Source organism: Delphinus delphis, chromosome 9, assembly GCF_949987515.2.
Source record: "Delphinus delphis chromosome 9, mDelDel1.2, whole genome shotgun sequence".
Taxonomy (NCBI): domain Eukaryota; kingdom Metazoa; phylum Chordata; class Mammalia; order Artiodactyla; family Delphinidae; genus Delphinus; species Delphinus delphis.
In genome coordinates, this window is record NC_082691.1 from 104104358 (window position 1) to 104123631 (window position 19274).

At 51.0% G+C, this 19274-nt stretch overlaps 1 protein-coding gene across 2 annotated transcripts in view; it reads right to left on the minus strand.

Moving 5' to 3' along the window:
• Window positions 1-19274, minus strand: part of PAXIP1 (PAX interacting protein 1) — a 47445-nt gene that overhangs the window by 17994 nt on the left and 10177 nt on the right. For both annotated transcript variants that reach the window (XM_060021183.1, XM_060021184.1), the window contains 4 exons: window positions 12656-12769; window positions 9537-10151; window positions 3598-3994; window positions 3018-3112 (listed from right to left, as the gene is read on the minus strand). In XM_060021183.1, coding sequence (XP_059877166.1) covers window positions 3018-3112; window positions 3598-3994; window positions 9537-10151; window positions 12656-12769 — 1221 coding nt within the window. The remainder of the gene's footprint in view (window positions 1-3017; window positions 3113-3597; window positions 3995-9536; window positions 10152-12655; window positions 12770-19274) is intronic.

The window sequence follows — 19274 nt, forward strand, 5'->3', positions numbered from 1 at the left end:
GAGGGGCCTCCCAGGGTGCAGGAACCTTTCCTCTTTCACAGCTCCGTCCCAAGGGCACAGGTCCCATCCTGATTCCTTTCTCTCTCTTTTTTTCTTTTTTCTTTTGTCCTACCTGGTTACGTGGAGATTTTCTTGCCCCTTCAGAAGTCCGAGGTCTTCTGCCAGCGTTCAGTAGATATTGTGTGAGAGCCGTTTCCACATGTGCACGTATTTCTGACGCACCTGTGGAAGTGGGCGGAGCTCCACGTCGCTCTCCTCTGCCATCCTGACCCACTCCTCTCCATTTACTACTTTTAAAATTTGATTTTTACGTTGATTAAGGTGACGCATAAACATAGTTTAATAAGGCCCAGGACAAAACCAGCAGTTTGCTAGTACCCCACTCACTTTCCACTCCCCTAAGGCTGCCACATCCAGCTCTTTAACTCCTTCTGGTAATTATTAATATATTCTAACTAATACATTCTATGCAATTTCTTTTTTAGCTTTAGATGTTATCTACAACCTCCTACTGTGGAGGCCACCTTCCCCCCAGAAACTAAAACACACACACACACACACACACACGCACGTGCGCCTTCCTAATCTGGTTCTATCACAGTCCCTATTTCAATCAGCCTTTGGGATTTAATACAGTACAGCTCACCACCTACCTGGTCTATCAGGGCACACCGGGACGAAGTTCCTTTCTGCTACCAACTTTTGCTTTCCCTGGTGTTAACAAATGCCTCATTCCCCTCCTTCTCGTCTGTCTTTTTCTTAGCTTTCCATGTACCTTTCACTATTTCTTGCCCAGACTCTTCAAAGAAATGCAACGTGCTGGCTCAAAAGCGTGTCACCTGACTCTCCTCCCTCCAGGGGCCAGGGCTGGACTCGGCCTGGAGCGTGGGCCAGACCAACAGAGCGCGCCGGGCGATGGCATGCGGCCTCAGCAAAGCCACGGGGGGAGTCGGCGCCATGCTGAGCGGACGCGCTCCCTGGAGATGCCCGGGGCGGGGGGGTGGGGCCCCCCAAGAGCCATGGGGGGCGGCATTCTAAGCGGTCCCTGCAGCCCAGCAGAGCCCTCAGATGCAGCCTCCTGGGGGCCAGGGCTCTAGCCACCCACCGAGCCACTTCAGGACTTCCAGCCCACACAGGAACCACGGGGTAGTAAGTGTCTGTTGTTTCAAGTCACTGAGTCTCGGGGGAGTCATCACACAGCAACAGAAGACGAACGCAGTGTCACCTCCGCTTAACACGGTCCAGCCCCTCCAGCGACCTGTCTCCTCCACCCCGTGCCGTCCCTCCCGGACGCCGCCCCCCGCTCCGGTGCTGGCTGGTCCCTCTCCACCAGCTCTCACGCCTGTCTGGACTGCCCTGCACCCTCACCCTCGGAATCCCTTTCCATCTCTGGGTCAAGCCCCACCCTTGGCCACACCCTCCTCTTGGGTGGCACGGCACACGGCAGGCACAGTTTCTGACTGGGGGAGTCTGAAAATATCTTCATCCCACAGTCCCATTTGACTGACGGACTGGATACGGCATCCCGGGCTGGGAATCACGGGCTGCCTCTGAGAGCCAGACGCCCACCCAGGTCCCGCTGGTACGCATCCTCAAGCCCTGAGCCCAGGCATCCCTCACACGTTGCACCTTCACGGCAGCCCGAACAGCGCCCTCTTCTCTCCTTTCAATCTGCAGAAACGCCCTTCAGTTATAAGCGACCTTCTTTCAACTTTCTTGCCTTCATTTCCTCTGTTCCCAAACTTCCAGGATTTAATTTTGGACCTCTCGGACTAACCTTTTAACTGACAAACAAAAACAAAACCCCCCAAACCGAAAGCAAACCTCTTCGTATCTCTGAATTTTGTTCTACTTTTTTCTTCAGGATACTTTCTAAATATCATTACCCCCTACACTTCCATAATTAAAAACAAAACGTCTGCCGCTGTAACTCTCAGACAGGCGTCTCCTCCCCTGGCCCTGGCGGCTGCCCTCCTTCGGGTGCTCAGCGCTTCCCAACCAAGCCCCAGCCCAGCCACCTCCCCGGCCTTCCGTGCCCAACATCTCACGGCCACACGCGCACCTGCCCACGCTCCACACGCTCTCAAGACGATGGGGAGCAAACTCCGGTTCCTACAACGCGCCAGGTAAGTCGGGTCTTAGTCTCCGGCCCTCCGTGACTCCCGGACCCCAACCCTAAGCCCGCCCCCAGGGGCGTGCTCTCCCACTGCCGCGCCCCTTCCGCAGCCCCGCGGCCCTGCCGACGCCACTCTCTCCACCGGGACCCCTCCCTCCCCTGAACGCTTACTCGGCCTCGCAGACAGGGTCCTCTGCTTGACAAGCACCCGCCCGGCTAGCACCTTTCTCCAGGCTCTCCAGCACCCAACGTGCTGCTCACCGTCACCTGAGCGTGCGGCCGCTCCTCCACCCGTCTCCCGGTTTCCTCGCTCCTGTTCAGTCACCAGCGTTCCCTAGGTCTGACACTGCCTGGCACATGGCGGGGGCTTAAACACCAACAGTGCTTGCAGGGAAGCCACTGCAGATGCATCTGAAGCACACAAACTCATGCTTTTAAAGAAAATCGGGCTCAGTTTGATTTGTGGCACTGCAAGAGAAAGCGTTTACTTCTCCTTTTCTTTAAAGGCCACTGTGCAAACCAATGAATCAATCAACGGACTCAGCTCCACACCTGGGCTAGAGGGCTCTGCGGTCCCTTCCAGCCACTCGCCTTTGGAGAACAGAGATGACACAGCTACGTACAAGTCCAGGGTCCCGACCCGAGAGCACCAAAACCCGATCTTCTTCCCACTCCCCCGGTTATATACACGTCATCCGTGCCACTCAGAATTTCAGGACTGAAAATAATCTTAAGAATGAGAAAGTCCAACCTTTTCCACTTACAGTTTGGAAAACTGAAGCCCAAACAGCGGATCTGCCCAAGGTCCCGGGGGTGTTAATAAAAATGCCCATAACACCTTCAGGTATTATATGTGCGTGTGTAGGTATACGTATCTGTACCTGCATCTCAGTAACCTTACCCTTTTCCACGTGGCCAGCAGCTGCTTGTCAGACATCTGCTCTGGATAATCCGCAACTGCAAACACACATCCCAGTAAGAAGCCTTCTTCTGGAACTAGAATAGAATCACACGCATTAAAGTCCCAAACGCATGAATGTGTGCACAAAACATGAACAAGCTCATCTTGCAGAGTTCAGTATGAATGCGTGAAGCGAGTCACGCTCGACCATCACGTATCCACCAGTACGGTGAGGACCTCTGGCACACTGCTGCGAACATAGTTGCTCACCTGTCTACGTTAAGTGACTGAGAACACGAAACCAACGGCTCCTGCCTGGGCACTGAGCATCCCCAGCTGGTCCCTGCGGCAGCCTGATGGTCTATGGACGCCACTGCTCACTTCAGGGTACGGCGTCCCAAAGTACCAAAGAAATCTAACTGTTCCATCCTCCTAACTATATCCTTTGTTAGGTAATGAGACCCCCGTTCCCCGTTTTCTAAGAGTTGTTTTGGCATGAATCCTTACCCTACCTGCAAACACTCTCCAAGTAAGTACAGGACTTTTGGGAGAAAAAGAAGGAAGAAGCCACATTACTAACTCTCTACTGCTGGGTCGTGTCCGAACAGCTGGCGCTGCGGCTGGCACGGCGGGGCCGGGGGCGCCTGCGTTTGCATCTGCTGCTGCTGGTGCAGGCGCTGGAGCTGCTGCAAGTGTGCGAGCTGGTGCTGCAGCGCCTGCTGCTGCGGGGGTAACTGAGGCTGGTGGGCCTGCGGCGGTGGCCGAAACGGATGCGGCGGCGGCGGGTAAGGCTGCTGCTGGAGCTGCAGGGCCTGCTGGGGCGGCAGGTGCAGGACGGACGGCGGGGCCGGTGGTGACACATGTGACTCCGGGGTCACTTTCGCCTGGCTGAGCAGCGCTGCATTCGCATGGCTCTGCTGGCTGTGGTTCACCTGTGGCTCTAAGGTCTTTGTCGGAGCTGCGAGGGACTGTAAGATCTGGAAACAGAAATCAGGCGAGGTGGTCATCAGCAGCTGCTGACATGTGCTCCCCGGGCCTCATCAGGAGGGCGACGGCACACCCTACACGCTGTCAGCCAGACGTTCGCTGGCCGGACGGTGCAAGCACAGCTGCCGTTGTCTCCTGTGCGCTAAGCATCACCAGCCTCCGTGAAGCAGGTAAGTTCATATCGTGAGACATTTTCCCCAAAATGTGAAACTAACCTCAGTGAAGTGGAACAAGCTAATGTGAGTGAAAGCTGACCGACACAAGCTCAAGTGGCCAACGTGCTCTAGAGCAGAGGGACGGGTGTTCGGCCACAATGACCTCGCCGGCCCCAGGGCGCGGCCTTGTCCCTCCGGGGCCCCCTCCTGCCCGGCCACGAAGGCACCGGCAGCCGGACAGCCTGACCCAAGCCTCCTTCCCACAGCTGCCGCTTCCCATAGGAGCAAGGGGTCCGGCAGAGGAGGACGCAAAGACCTGTGAAGGCACGGGACACAGGCGACCCTGGAGAGCAGCCGCCGGCCCCTCCCGTCTGCGGTCGTCCTGCTCTGTCACACGAACGAGGGACGGAAGAGACACCAGCACTAGTTTTGCTTGCGTGGTCGACCTTCCCCCAGCCGAGAGGCCCTCAGCACAGCTGGTACACTCGCCTTCCTCAGAGGTGACGGGAGCTCCACACGTGGAACAGAACACCTCAAGCTAGAGAACCCCGCCGCCAGCCAGCTGGGGTTGAGCTCACCCTCCCTCCCAGGGACAGGAGTCGGCCTGAGGGCCGAACAAGCTGCAAGGCGGGAAGGGGCCGGACCGGGACCAGGAGACACCAGCTCGCTGAGCGTCAGATCGCCATGTCATTTTACTACCCTGCGCAGCGCTGGATGTAACAAAAGAAACGTGTCATACAATGAATTTTCCCAACATGCTCAAGTAAGAAAAATTGGAAGCCAACTTCTCATAGTCAAGGAAGCCAGTAACAAACAGATTTTACCAAAAGTCAATCAATACAATTTATCCCTATTAAAAACATCCTTGTCATTTAAATAAAACTCCAGAAATGCAACTTTCACATAAACCAAACCTATACAAAAATCTCAAATATGTTTTTGACATATCTCTTTCACTTAAAACAGACTCCAAAACATAAAGGTTATATAATTTGCAAGAGCAACAGACTTTGGATTTAGTGGTGAAATAAATTAAAATTGAAATAAGTTAAACTCAAGTGTTTGAGTATATCTGTCTTTGAAGTCAGCCTATAGGTAAGACATCTCTATAAGGAGACTCTTTGGGTACTTTGAAAACTCCTCAAGTTGAGCTCTGAGCAGGAAGAAAAGTTTTCAACACGTTTGTAATCAACAGGATAACTAATTCTTCTCTACCAAGTGTTAAAAAATACCCAGTGAAGTGGAGGGAGAAATGAACCCCACCACATACCCTGCACAAGTATACAGAACAGCATTTGGGACGCTAACATTTCCATAAAAAAGCAGGCAGGGGCTTCCCTGGTGGAAGTCCGCCTGCCGATGCAGGGGACGCGGGTTCGTGCCCCGGTCCGGGAGGATCCCACATGCCGCGGAGCAGCTGGGCCCGTGAGCCATGGCCGCTGAGCCTGCGCGTCCGGAGCCTGTGCTCCGCAATGGGAGAGGCCACGACTGAGAGGCCCGCGTACCGCAAAAAAAAAAAAAAAGAGGCAGGAGTGGGGAGGGGACCCTGCCTGGATATCTGCAGATGGGCCACGAGCCCACACAAAGGACACTGGTCTGGCAGAGGGGTCATGGGGTCAGGGGTGGGAGGGAGTTACCATCACTTTACAGCCTGTGGTACCCTTAAAATTTAAACTTTTGTACCTATGTTACTCTTTCACCCCCAGAAGTAAAAGCCTAGGGTAGATTTGATACAGCCTGCCTGTCTGCCATCACGAACAGGGCTGACCTGACTGCCGCTCCCCAGGCCAGGGGAGCTCCTGGTGGCGTCAGGTGGGCCGGCAGGAACACCCGGGGCCAGGACTCAGCTGGAGGCCCCTTCCGTGGGCGACCATGTTCTGAAGGGGCTGGGGGAGGCCAAGACGCAACAGGAGGGCAACTCAGAGCAGACAGAGACACTGGCAAGAGCCCAGCCACCTCTCAGAGGCTGAGAGGTGGACAATGGCCTGGAAAGCCGTGCATGCACCTGGCCAGCCTGGCTGGGGAGCGGGCAGCCCGGCAGGCCAGGGGGTGTGAGGTGCCCCTTAGAACACCTTGCACACTCATCACATGGCTTGTTCAACCCTCTGACCTGCCTCTGGCCGAGAACCTATGTTAGTCCTGAAGAATCAAAGAAAAACTCTTAACTGCTTGGGCACAAGATTCGCCACACTGCCAACTACCATTTTTAGTGAACGTCAACTGTGAATTTTTCCCTCATAGTTGCCACAGTCCTCACTTAAACTACTTAATACTGAGAGCCACAACATTTTCATAGAACAGCACGATACACACCACACGCTCCTAACCACCAGAAAGTTGCAATTTAAACAGGAGTTTGGGACTTCCCTGGTGGCGCAGTGGTTGAGAGTCCGCCTGCCAATGCAGGGGACACGGGTTCATGCCCCGGTCCGGGAGGATCCCACATGCCGCGGAGTGGCTGCGCCCGTGAGCCATGGCCGCTGAGCCTGTGCGTCCGGAGCCTGTGCTCCGCAACGGGAGAGGCCACAACAGTGAGAGGCCCGCGTACCGCAAAAAAACAAAAAAAAAACCCAAAAAAAACAAAAAAAAAACAGGTGTTTGATGGTTGCTATGTTTCCTCAACCCCCTGATCTAATTTTAAACCAAATCTTTTATTTCTAACATTTCAAAGGTTCATTTTCTCCACATCTAGCAGCAAAATGGCCTAGTGTTCTGACACTGCTGAAGAACCCTCAGACCTCTGCGCAAGCGTTCTCATTAGTGATCAAAACCATTCCCTCGCTAGAACTGGTCCCGCCTCTGCACGCGGCTGAGTAGATCAGGTCCGTCTTCTGCGGAGGTCCGACCTGCAGGACGACGCAAAGGCAGAGATACGCCCAGCCCACCCCGCCTCCGGGTGTAGTCAGCATTTCCATTTCCAATGAGATGAGTTTACCTCTACATCCAAATGGAGGGAACTTGGGATTTAAGTCAACATCCACTGTATTTGAAAAATGCGGAATCCAGAAGACATGCCCAGTCACTGACCAGCAGTGCTTTCTACCCTCCAGTGAACGGACAGCTCCGCACTTCCGTCCTGTTCCCGCTCCTCGTTCCTCAGCTGAGGACGGGGGAAGAGGCTTTGCACACCGGCTCCTCCATCCTCCCAGCGCCCACGTGGGTCTCCGCCTGCCAGCAGGGCAGGCCCCCTGAACAGCCCAGGTCGCCTCTCCAGACCGGCTGGCCCTCCAGCCTCCCCATGCCCCCAATTTCTGATCTCCCCTCCGCGCTCTGCCTCTGGCCTGGCATCCGCATCCCGCCCACCCCGCGTGCTCCGTCTTCCGACCACCTCCTCGCTCTCCGCGAGGCCCCTGCGGAGCTGGGTGCTGACACGCGGGCCCAGGCGCCCACAGATGCGCCCACTCTTTCCTGGGCTCCACCTTCTCCCTGAGCCTTGGTGACACCATCGGGCGAGGCCTGGCCCTGCCATTCTCTGACCACCTCATCTCAGGGACCTCGTCCTCGTTCCCTCAGCCTCTCGCTGCCAATCCCCTTTCAGACTCAAACTCACCTCCAGGACCAGAGGGATTAACACAAAGCATGACGGGATGGAGTTCGGGAAGTTAGCACACAGATGGAGCCCCAGTCCACAGGGCACAGCTGCTGCTCGGCCATGAGGGACAGGCACCGTTCAGACTTCAGATGCCAGCTCCGTTCTACGACACCATCCACTTCTCAAGACAGCCCGGAAACCCCGTCGTCACGGAGAATCTCACGATTTGGGCAAACAAATCAAATTTAAATTATCTGGGCCAAACTAAACATGTTGAGCAGAACGCGGCCCGTCAGTGACTGGTGCGTGACCTCACTCTCCGCCTTTATCACCAAAGCCACCGCACCCCCAAAACTGCTTTCCCTTCCGGGCTGCCAGGTACCCGTCGCCGCGGGGCTGCTCTCCGCGGCCCCCTCCCTGCCTGGGCCAGGCCCCACTGTGCTCACGCTGGCTGACGGCCCAAGCTGGGGTCAACTTACACTGGCTCCTAACCGGCTGCGTTAACACGTCTTCCCAGAATCTCGTGTCGACTGTCGGAACCTTGTCCCCGAAGCCCCTGAGCCCCGTCTCTCCCCACACACCCTGCCCGCCTTTCTCGGGATGCCACCCCTCCGGCGTCTCGAGGAGCAGGCACGATCAACTGGTCACTGCTGAAGGCGAGGGAGGGGAGGAAGAGTGCTTTTCATGCATCTTTAACCAATAAAGACTCTTAAAAACCTCCCCGCCATCAGACGTGATTGTGGTGCTGCGACTCGTAATAAGAAGTAGCTACTTGCCCACCCCGACGAGATCCCCCCAGTGGCTCCTTACATGGAAGACAAGACCCTACGTGTCAACCTCCACCCACTCACCTAAGTTCAAGTCTCAGTGACTTTCCTCCCTTAGAACAGGGGTCCCCCACCCCCCGGTCAGGAACCAGGCCGCACAGCAGGAGGTGAGTGGCGGGTGGGCGGCGAAGCTTCACCTGCCGCTGCCCACTGCCCGCCGTCGCCTGGGTCACTGCCTGCACCATCCCTCCCCACCCCCGTCCGCCCGCGGAAAAACCGGTCCCTGGTGCCAGAAAGGCTGGAGACCGCTGCCTTGGAACACGGCAAGGTCACGCCTACTCCAGGGTCTTCACAGCCGCTGCCCCTTCACCCACAACTCTGCCCTCAGCTCTGCCCAGGGCCGCCTGCAGTTGAGTCTTCGCTTAATTTAAGGGGCCTCCTCCCCCAGCGGCCCTCATAGTACACGACCCCTTATTACTGCCTTCTGAACACCGTCTGTCTCATTCACCATCTTGCCTCCGGGGCCCCAGATACGCAGACGGGCCCACACCACCCGGACGACTTCCTCTCCGTCTTCACGTGAAAAACATTTACGACAACTTTCAAGGTCCATCCCGTACCAACAGGCTCCAATCACAAAACTGTAAATTAAGATTAAGGCTCCGTCAACGAGTGAATTAATTTATGTTACGCTACTTGTCTACCGTGGAGCTCGGTATAAGCAAACAAGGAACAGCTGGCAGCCTGCAGGCTCCTCTTTGCTGCCACCGCTAATGAAACCGAGCAGGCGTGGAAGCCGTTTCCGGGGGCGGCGCCCGCCACTGGCGTCCTGGTGCCAGCTCAGCAGTCAGGCCTCCAACTACGTGCCTGCCGTCACCCTCTCGCACATGGCATTTATGACACTGAAATACGTACACGTGTACGTATACACAGATAAAGACCGTGGGACGTGCTCTCAGGCAAATAAATACTGCTTGTAAGTTACTTGTCCTGAAGAAGCAGAAAACAATAAAATAAATATTTGAAAAGGCTGTAAAATCCAGTATTTAAATCTTTTGTTTTTTAAAGAGTGACTTACGTGTGCTACGTTGGCCGGCCGGTTGATCTGCTGAATGTCAGCATTATTAGTGATATTTCGCAAGGTCCGCAGAGCTGGACTCCAAGCGGCTATCATCTCTGACCTTTCGGAACTCTGGAGGCTTTGTCCTGAAGCCATTAAATTACCGCGGACCTCGGGGGGCAGGACGTTCCCTGGGACGGGCGGCACGTTGGCACACAAGTTAATTAACCCGGGCTCCTGGCCAGGAGGCAGCCTGCGCTTCGCTGCCGCTAACTGCGGGACCTCCGCAGGCGTCCAGTTTAAATTTCTCTCTTGTTTTTCAGGTGACGAATCTGAAGAATCGTCAAACATCAATTCCCCTTTGGATTTTTCAGCGTTCGACTTGGGTGAGAGCTGCTGGCCACCCGAGGGGGAGCCGTCCTGAGAGCTGGCGGGGCTGAACCTCTCCTCCGCGCTGGCCTCCTCCGGGGACTCCGGTTCCTCATTCTCCTCCTCCTCTTCCTCCTCATAAACGACGAGACGAGGATGGTAAAGGGCTTCGTCCTTCTTAGTCTTCTCAGATATGCAATCCAGGACCCAGTCGGGCGTCACGATTTGAATGCTTGCTCTCTTTAAAGCACATTCATATTTCTCCTGCGGGCGAAGCACAAACACACACGGAAACAAAACCGCAAGTTTTATCAGATTTCCTAGAAGTACGCACTCGAAGCAAGAACTTTAGGAGAGGGACACAGCTCCTGTTGTTGCCACTTTACCCAGAGGAGAAGCTCACACCCCTTTTAGACAGAGAACACGCGACACAACGAACCATGTGTCAATGGTCTTAGGTCGGCTTCAAGTCTGCCGAATTCGCTTTTACGAAGGCAACTTCAGGTAATGCTACGCACAGCTAGGAATCCTACGAGAGACTCTCAGGAACGCCAGGCGGCCTGCCGTCCAATCTGGTTGTCACTGACTGCTGCTCTGTGCAAAGTGTCACTGATCGGGTCACCTTCAGGGCCATGGGCAGTCCTGGGAGCGTGGGGACGCTCCTCAGTCAGGTGGGCGAGTGTTTATCGAGCTCATTCTACCTAAGACACAAAGGCCGCAACAATTCTCTGCTAGCGAGGCTTCTGACTTAGTTCTGAACAGAAGTTAAACATGCACAACAGGAATACAACAGAAACCCAGCGCGAAGTCCCGTGGGCACAGGGCAGGGAGGCCTCGCTGGACGGCAGGGTCTGGTGGGAGCAGTGAGCTGGGGACACTGGGCAGGGGCGCTGACAGGCAGGCAGAGGGCGCTCCTGCGGGGTAGAGGGCGGAAAGAAAGGAACACCCGAGGGAAAGGGAGATGAGCAGGGAATCTTAAACGAGAGTTACATGATAAAAGGGCTTTAAAATAAACAAGTTTGGAAACATGGCTCGGTTAACCGACAGAGTCTGACCCACCTGACCCACCTGCTCTAAAGCCTCGGATACCAGCAATTCTCCAGAAAACACATAATTGGGGCCCCACACTAAATCCACTCCTGCTGTCGGCAGGCGGCCGGGCTGGAGGATCCCAGGGTCTCTCCCCAGCCCCACCTTCACCCTTCAGCAGGGGTGAAGGACTTACACCCAGAAACCAGCTCCCTCCTCCAAAGGCTAATCAACCTACTTGGGTTTTCTATTGATTGTTATGAAACTCCTTCATTCTTCTCAATTTAAAACATTTTAAAAATTCAAGAATACAAAGGATAGTTTCATCATGCCATTTATATATTCTCTCCATAAATTTATCCAAAAATGCAAAACAAAGAACTTGTTTTAAAATGCCATTTATTGTGTGTGTGTAGTCAGCTAGTCTGTTTGCCAAATCCACTCTATTCATATGCTGCCTCAAATTATAATTTGACTCTTCAGAAGTATTCACTCATAGTTTTAAAAGTTATAAAGACTTCATTCCCCTTAAACTAGCTACCTAAAATCAAATGACTTATTTTTAGCCATAGATGAATACTGATATAAAAAGAAACCCTACACTATTTAACCAAAGCATACTACTTATCTCTTAAATTGTTATGTAAAATATAATTTTTTACTCAAGTAGATTTTAAGACTCACCTCAAATGTTCAGAGTCTCCCCTTGGACTGTACAGCTTACTAAGTTACAAGCAAACTCATGGGCTAACAGGTTATTTTCTTGTCGGGAAATGAACATGATGAACGGCATGCATTTATGGGCCACCTCTGCTCCAGATGCCCTAGAAAGGGACACTCTTGGCAGGGGGGGGCGTCAGCCTTCCACACCCCTGCGCCCAGGCCCGGCCACACGCCTCCCACCCCTCCTGTGAGTCAGTGGCACTCGGGCGAAACATACACAGCGCTCACTCAGACTGAAGGCAACAAAAAAAGGAGCTAATGACTGACACGTGGAAACGTTAGCTAGTCAAAAGGCTTTCCCTACTATAAATAGACTTAATTCTCAAATTTATAAATGTTCATGGAAGGAAAAAAGCTTGATTTCCACACAACGGTCGTTCTCAAACTTCATGTGCCTCAGGCTCCCCGGGCTCCCCCTTCCCTGGCAGGTTCTGATTTACTAGGTCTGGGGCGGGCTGGACAGACTGCGGTTCTAACAAGTCCCGGGAGGCTGATGCTGGCGACCTGGGACCCCACCTGGGACCCCCAGAGCCCTACGGCCCTCCAGTGCTTAGAGAGAAGAGTCCCGTGCTTAAGGAGACAAACGCAGTTTTAAATATTCCAGATTACTAAGAAGGACAGTACACTGAGAACTTCACCAAATGCATGCTTATAATTACCCTCAGTACAAGCCTTTTAAAAAAACTGTGAAGAGGACTAATATGTATTTTCACAAAAATGAACTGAAGTTTCAGTGGACGTGAAAGGAAACTCTTAGAGATTCAAAAAACTATCCTATTTTCAACATGAAATAAACCCAAATTTCTTTGTCTTTAAAAGTCACATCTGGCTCAAAACAAAATTTATAATCCTCTCACATCCTTTGTGGAATGAAGCTGTGTATAAATAATATAAACTAATGTTATCAGCTTTTGTAAAACGGAATCCAGTTAATTTAAACGAAGTTCAAAGAAGATATCTGATTACCGGGAATACTTAAATGACATTCAAAAGGAGAACGTACATGGGACACTTACCCCCTTTGGTTCTGGAACAACCAGGTGCGTGCACTTCTTGTCGAGAGTCAGCTGGCAGCCCCCGCCATGGAAGGTGAGCATAGCCCACAGGGCGCTTCTGTCCTCAGGGGACACCTGGCAGGAACCAGAAAGCAAGCTTGCATCAGGAGGCTCCACCTCTGCTTACCTACTCGCTCACTTCATGATTAAAATACACTGTGACAGCATGACAATTTTGCTTCATCTACTTTCTCCCTTTCACTGAACGAAATTAGCCTAAGGGTATTAGTGGGAAAAACAGATGAGCTTCTAGCTATTTGCTTGTTATAATAAAAACTTTTACTCCTATCGTGAGTTTTATAATCGTCACTTTTTTTGCCTTGTCACCAAGTAAATTGAAAAATACTCATGTCCACACTCCAGAGATTGAATGGAGGATTATTTCGTTCTATAACAAAAATGATAGGAAAAAGAACTAGTACACCACTCCATCTTCCACCTGTGTCATTTTTTAAAAATGTTTACATACAATAGTATCAAAATCATATTTAAGGAACTCCTTAATAATTAATGGATAACAAATACTAATTATGAAATGGATAAAATAAAAGGTAAAAATACAGTGGTGCGTAAGCTCAGGGGAAAACGTAAGTATCAAACACACAGAAAATAAGGCAAGCATAAAAGGAACAATTCTTATGCTTGCTGAGCGATGAAGTGGAGACTCCAGATGCAACGGCTCACGTGGTACAACAGGTTTCACTACAACAACCGACCAGCTACCATTTATTGCCTGCCTCCTATGTGCCAGGAACTGTGCCAAGGGCTCCGCGTCCACCCCTAGTCCCCGTGACCCGGTGGCGGGGTGCACACTCACAGAAATGACAGCTAGTAACTGGAAACCCAGACCCGGCTCCAAGCTGTATTTTCCCACTGCTCTAGACTGCTTCTCTAAGGGCGGTTACTACCAAACGTAATTACTAAAAAATAAACTTTAGCGTCTCAAAGACAAAAGAAACATTTAAGAAAAATAAAGGTGTTAATCCTAAGATAATCCTCTAAGTCAATTTTTTTCTAGATAACTTATTATAAACTGTGAATTATGGCTAAGACTTCTGAACTTTGTCTCAAGTTAATTTTTTTAAAGTGTTGACAAAGAGCATGTTTTTTCCTTGTTAACTGCCATTATTCAGCCGGCCAAAAATCTAACATTCTATAGCTACTCTCATCCATTTCACAAATATTCCTAGAAATTATTTTGCATTCCATACTACTCTGTGAATACTAACAAGAACACACTAATTTTATAAAATCACCTTAAAAATCATTATCTTCTCTCTCTTTAATTTAGTAAGTCAGTGTCACATTTCAGGATACTGGATCAGAAGATGTTATTTTTCTTAGAGACTTTCACAAAAACATTTACATCCCGCAGCCTCTGGAGGTGAGATTTAATTACGCGGTAATACATGTTACTCTAATGAATCATTATATGATCTTTATTTAAAATGAAGGAAAACCCATAATCTAGATATGGCTTTATCCCAAAGACTGGCCACCCATCAGTTAGGTATTATTTTTATTTCACTGACTGCAGTAACTCTAGTCCTGTACCCTGCTGGCCTGGATCCTGGCCCGGGTCTCAACAGGGCACAGGAAGTTGCTGTGGAAAGAACATCACATCGGGAAGAAGGGAGGCCTGGAATGGACACAGGGCCTCCAAACTCCAGCTAAGAGCAACTCGGAAAACCTCTGAGAACCAGATTCTTCATCGGCGAACGTTTGGGTTAAATGACTGAACGCGCAAACCAGCTCATTCAATGAATCTGTATCAGCATAATTAAGAATGCTCTTTCCACACCAAAATGTTAATGACAGTTACCTAGTGGTGACAGGATTATGGGGACATTTTAATTTTAATTTTTATACTTTTCTGTATTTTCCAAATTTTCAAGAGCATTAATTTTATAACTGGGGGAAAGTGCTTTTCTTTTTTAAAAAAAGTAATCTTCCTAAACTACATGTCTACGGTCTCAGCTAAGAAAGCCTGGATGTCTCAACACCTTATGGCTGAGATCTGGAAGTTTCCAGACGGTGTCTCGGGCTTTCCTGATCTGTGTGTGCCTCAGCCCTGGTCCTGCTCCCAGCTGCTGCCACACCTGCGCTCTGACCTGCGGCCCCTCACCTGAGCTGCTCTCCCTGCCTCTGTGCCCCGCCCCTAGCCTCGGCTCAGCGCCCACGGCCCCTGCACTCCCACAGCAAGCTGCCCCTCTGAATGTGCACCTCTGTCCCAAGCAGAGGCCACACCTCCACCCGCGTCCCTCTCGAGGAAGGGCTTCCCTCTGTGCCCCGGGGGCGCCCTCCTTCTCCAGGTCTCTCCGCCAGACACTCCTGGCTGCAGCCCCACAAGCTCTCCTTGTCCCGTCTTGCTTGCGAGCTACCATTCTACTGACTGGAGCCTTAGGTGAGAACCACGTCCTCCACTCTGGTACCTTCGACAGGACCTAGTACAGTACCAGGCACATGGGTAGGCAGTCAAGAAATATCTGTGGATTGAGATACAGAATGGAAAGGCTTTGATCTCTTTAGTCCTCCAGATTTAAATGAGGACCCTGGCCAGGCTCTCCATCAGACTCGTGACCTGTCCCCGCGACCTACCCAGCACATTACAACAGAGGCCTCAGCCTGCATCAATACCGGCTCAGAAGAAGGCAGGTGATGTCTGTGCTTCCCAACTTCTGCTGGCACAAGCTCCCTTCCCTACCTCTCCCTGGAGAGCTCTGGAAGACTCCAACAAAGAGCTCCAGCTTGTATCAACACCCTGACGGGAAAAGACAGAAGGTCACTGAGAACCACCAAGCAAACAGTCCTTTCACAGCGCTGGAGCCCTGCCTGCCTGCCGTGTGCACGTGCGCGTGTGCAGGTGCTCCAGAGGCCTACCAGGTGCAGGTTAACTGTCGTGATCGCCCCTCCTGGTACTGCTCCCACACCCTGCACCCGCTTCAGCTCCGCGTATGTGACATTCCCCTTCTGGACTGTGCCCTCACCCGAGGGGGGGAACTGTATCCTCATTTATCCGCACCCCTGGGCGTTGTTCCCGTCACAAAGCATCCTCACGTATTTGGTGAACCGAAGTCCTTTCGCTGCACACTGAACATACGTTTGTTAGTATGTCTCACAACTGAATTCACATTTTTTAGCAACCACAAAATACTAGTGTCCCCAGTGCACTTTTCTGAACCAGGGCTTCTTCGTATGAACTAGTATCAAGTAAAGCCTTCCCCAGTCTTAGCTGAATGATCTTTATTCAAATAAAGCAGAGCTTTCTTTTCACCATCACGAGTGGCGAACTGTGAGGATAAGTGCAGTAACTGACCCATAAAGGTCATACCGACTCTGTTATTCCTAACGAATGTGCTTAAAAGGCTATAAAATTCCGCCGAGCACTCGCTGCGTCCGCCTTGGTCCACTCCAGCCCCAGCCGCTCCCCACCCGGAGAAACACCTGCAGCCGGGCTGCTTCCCAGACGCCCGCACGCCCCCGCTTCCTTCACGGGGTCCCCGTTCTCCTCCTCCACCGACCTCACCTGTAGCTCCTCAGCCCAGAACCCGAGGTCCACCTAGACCCCTAAGCCTGTGTGCCAGACACAGAGCCCCGCGCTGCCGTCTTCCCGCTCCCGGGTCAACGAGCAGCATGGAGGGGCACTAACTGTCGCTCCGCACTGCTCCCTGGGGCCCTGCTCCGTCCCCGCAATAAAACCAACCACTATGTCTGACTTCATTCTCAGTCCCTCAGCATAACACCCCTCCTCCGGCACCATCTCTGTCTACTTCCAAGTCCCCTTTCTCCCCGGATCTCCCCATAACCCCACATGTTACGCAAGGCTCTATTCCTGACTACCTGTTCCCCTCTCTAGCCGCTCTGCAACGAAGCAGTAGCTCTCAGCCCCTCACGCTGCATCTCCCAGGCCCGACACTCGGACAGCGAGGGGCTTCAGTCCGACTTCATCACCTTCCCTCAGAAGCCAGAGTCCTCTCTGTTTCCCACGTCCGGCAATGTTCCTACTTTGGAAAAGGAAGTCATCTGCCTAGTGGCCTCCTGTGGAGCACCCACCACAGGCTCTGCACGCAGAGGCCCCCTGTGAGCACCGGCTCTTCCCTTTGCACAGCATCCCCCAAGTCACCAAGACCTTCCGATTCCCAGCCGTTCCTTAGATCCACGCCGTCGTCTTCTACACGGTGCTAACCTGGGTCCAAATCCTCATCTCAAGCCTAAAGACTGTGACTGGCCCTCCTATCCACATTCCCATCCTTACCCTGCCCTCTGTCCTGCTTAGAGCTCCCAGACCAGTTCCACCTACAAGACTGCAAGTGATTTTAATTTGCTTCCTTTTTTCCTGTGTTTTCCAAATGTTCTAATGCAAACGTCTGCGTTTGCAGTCCAAGATTAAATATACAAGAAGAGTGAAACAGCGGCTACTTTATCGAGTTTCCTGTATTCTCTGCCCGCCTGCCTGCGCGCTTGTTCTCCTCCTCTCCTCCCAGCCACACGGCCTGTTCTGAGGCCGGTCCCCTCGCACGAGCCTCTGTGCCCCCATCCGGCTCCGCGCCAGTTCCGCCCGCCGTTTCAGGCCCCTCACATCTTGCCGCCTCCACCAAGGCTTTCCTGATCCCACAGTCTACACCGGCGCCACCTTCTCTGAATTCACACCCCAACACCCGTGCCCCTGATTCAGCACAGCCTGCACGTGGGCCATGCGCGCCACAGCCGCAGGTGTTAAGTGCACGGCATAGTAACCTATCACACATGCCAGAGCCTTCGTGACGTGTAATCTCGGTTCTACTTCTCTCCAAGGCTACAAGGTGCTCCAGAACCAGTTAACATTTAAACATGTCTAACCCCTAACTTTAAACCCTGTTTTAAATTCACAAGCTCTTGATGTTCTTTTATGTTTCCCAAGTCAGGTCCGCTAAGTACCACGTCACTATGACCTTGATCCCAGAAAACACCCACAGGACTCCCTGCCCCGGCTTCTTCCTCGCCCTCTGGTTCGTGGCTCTGAATCATGAGCCCAGAAATCCAATCCATACGAATATACTTAAATGCAAAATTTACCTTTTGCCACAGTACATTGTGTTTATGCATAAGGAGCAATAAAGTATCTTCATTTAAAACTTTTCTGATATTTATTATACCTTTGGAACATACAGAGGAGTATAAACAATAAACATTACGTGTAACCACAGTACCCATCGTGAGAAGATTTTCATTTTAGCCAACTTTAAAGATCATCAACATGTAAATATACATTTATAGCAAAGATGTGAAAAATGCTGAAAAATACAAATACCAGCAAAATTCTGGTTCTTAAGGGAAAAAAAGCCAACTTTTCAAGGCTCTCTATTAAATCAATGTAGCAAAAACAGAGGATTTTATAATTTTAAAGAACTTTCAGAATTTACGAGACATAAAAACACAATGACAAAATTAATTTTACTTATTGCTTGGACAGAGAAGGGATCATGGTGATACCGTTTGAATGAAAAGCTGAGTCTGGCCGACAATCTAACAATATTAAGCTAATATTACCCGGTTCCATAATCCTCTACTACAAAGGTGTAAGAAAAAGGCAAGATTATGATCAAATCCCTTTTCGTCTCATCTAACATCCTTGATACAACCCTTTCTCAAAGGCTTCCACGGGGATGGAAGACTAAACGCCTTCTCAAAACTATCACCTTAAGAACTACAGACAGGGATGAGGCCTACTGAGGTCAGAGAAAATGGGAGCCCTTTAAACTGCTTCTTCCTGCCCAATGGCTACTAATTGTTCCATGTAACCTAAAAAGTGAGTTTAAACAACACCAACTTGGTTTTTCATAATAATCGTTTACTGTTTGAGGGTTTTTTACCTAGGGGGTTGAGAGGACAGAATACCATAAAACAATATTAAACATTCACTTCTCACACTACCCAGAATTCACTGCCGTTAACATTTTGGTCCCTCTTACAGATATTTCCTATATATTATATCTGGTTGATGTAATACTGTACATAACTGTTATACCCGGCTTCTTCCCCAGTTAAGACATTCCCCATGTCTTTACATATATTCATAAAACAAAATTCACAACTGGCTACATAACTAGATTAGTATAAGTGTACAGAACAGGTTTCTTAAACATTTCCAAATCGTGGATCATCTGTTTCCAAATTTACCCTCTTATAAATAAAGCTGCGCTGAACACCTTTATGCATCAATCTGCCCTCATTTCTATCAATTTGGGATGAACTTCTAAACATAAGAGAACTGCAGGGGAAGCAGAAAGACTATTTTATGGCTCTGACCTGGCTCAACTTTTCTAGAAAACCGCTGCACTGAACTGCACTCCTGCCGGGAGAGGGGAAGCTTGTCTGCAGCTCCACCAGCACCGAATATACTCTTACAAATTTGATAAGCAGAAAATCTTATCTCAGCGCTATTAAGGCGTTCACGTCTTTGTTTATAAAGTGTATCAAAGGTTTTGCTATGCTCATTTGTAATTCCTCTTTATAAAGCTGTAAATTCAGTTTTCTGCCTTGTTTATGTTTACTGAGGTCTTATTTTTTTCTTTTATTGATCTGCATGAGCCCCTTATTT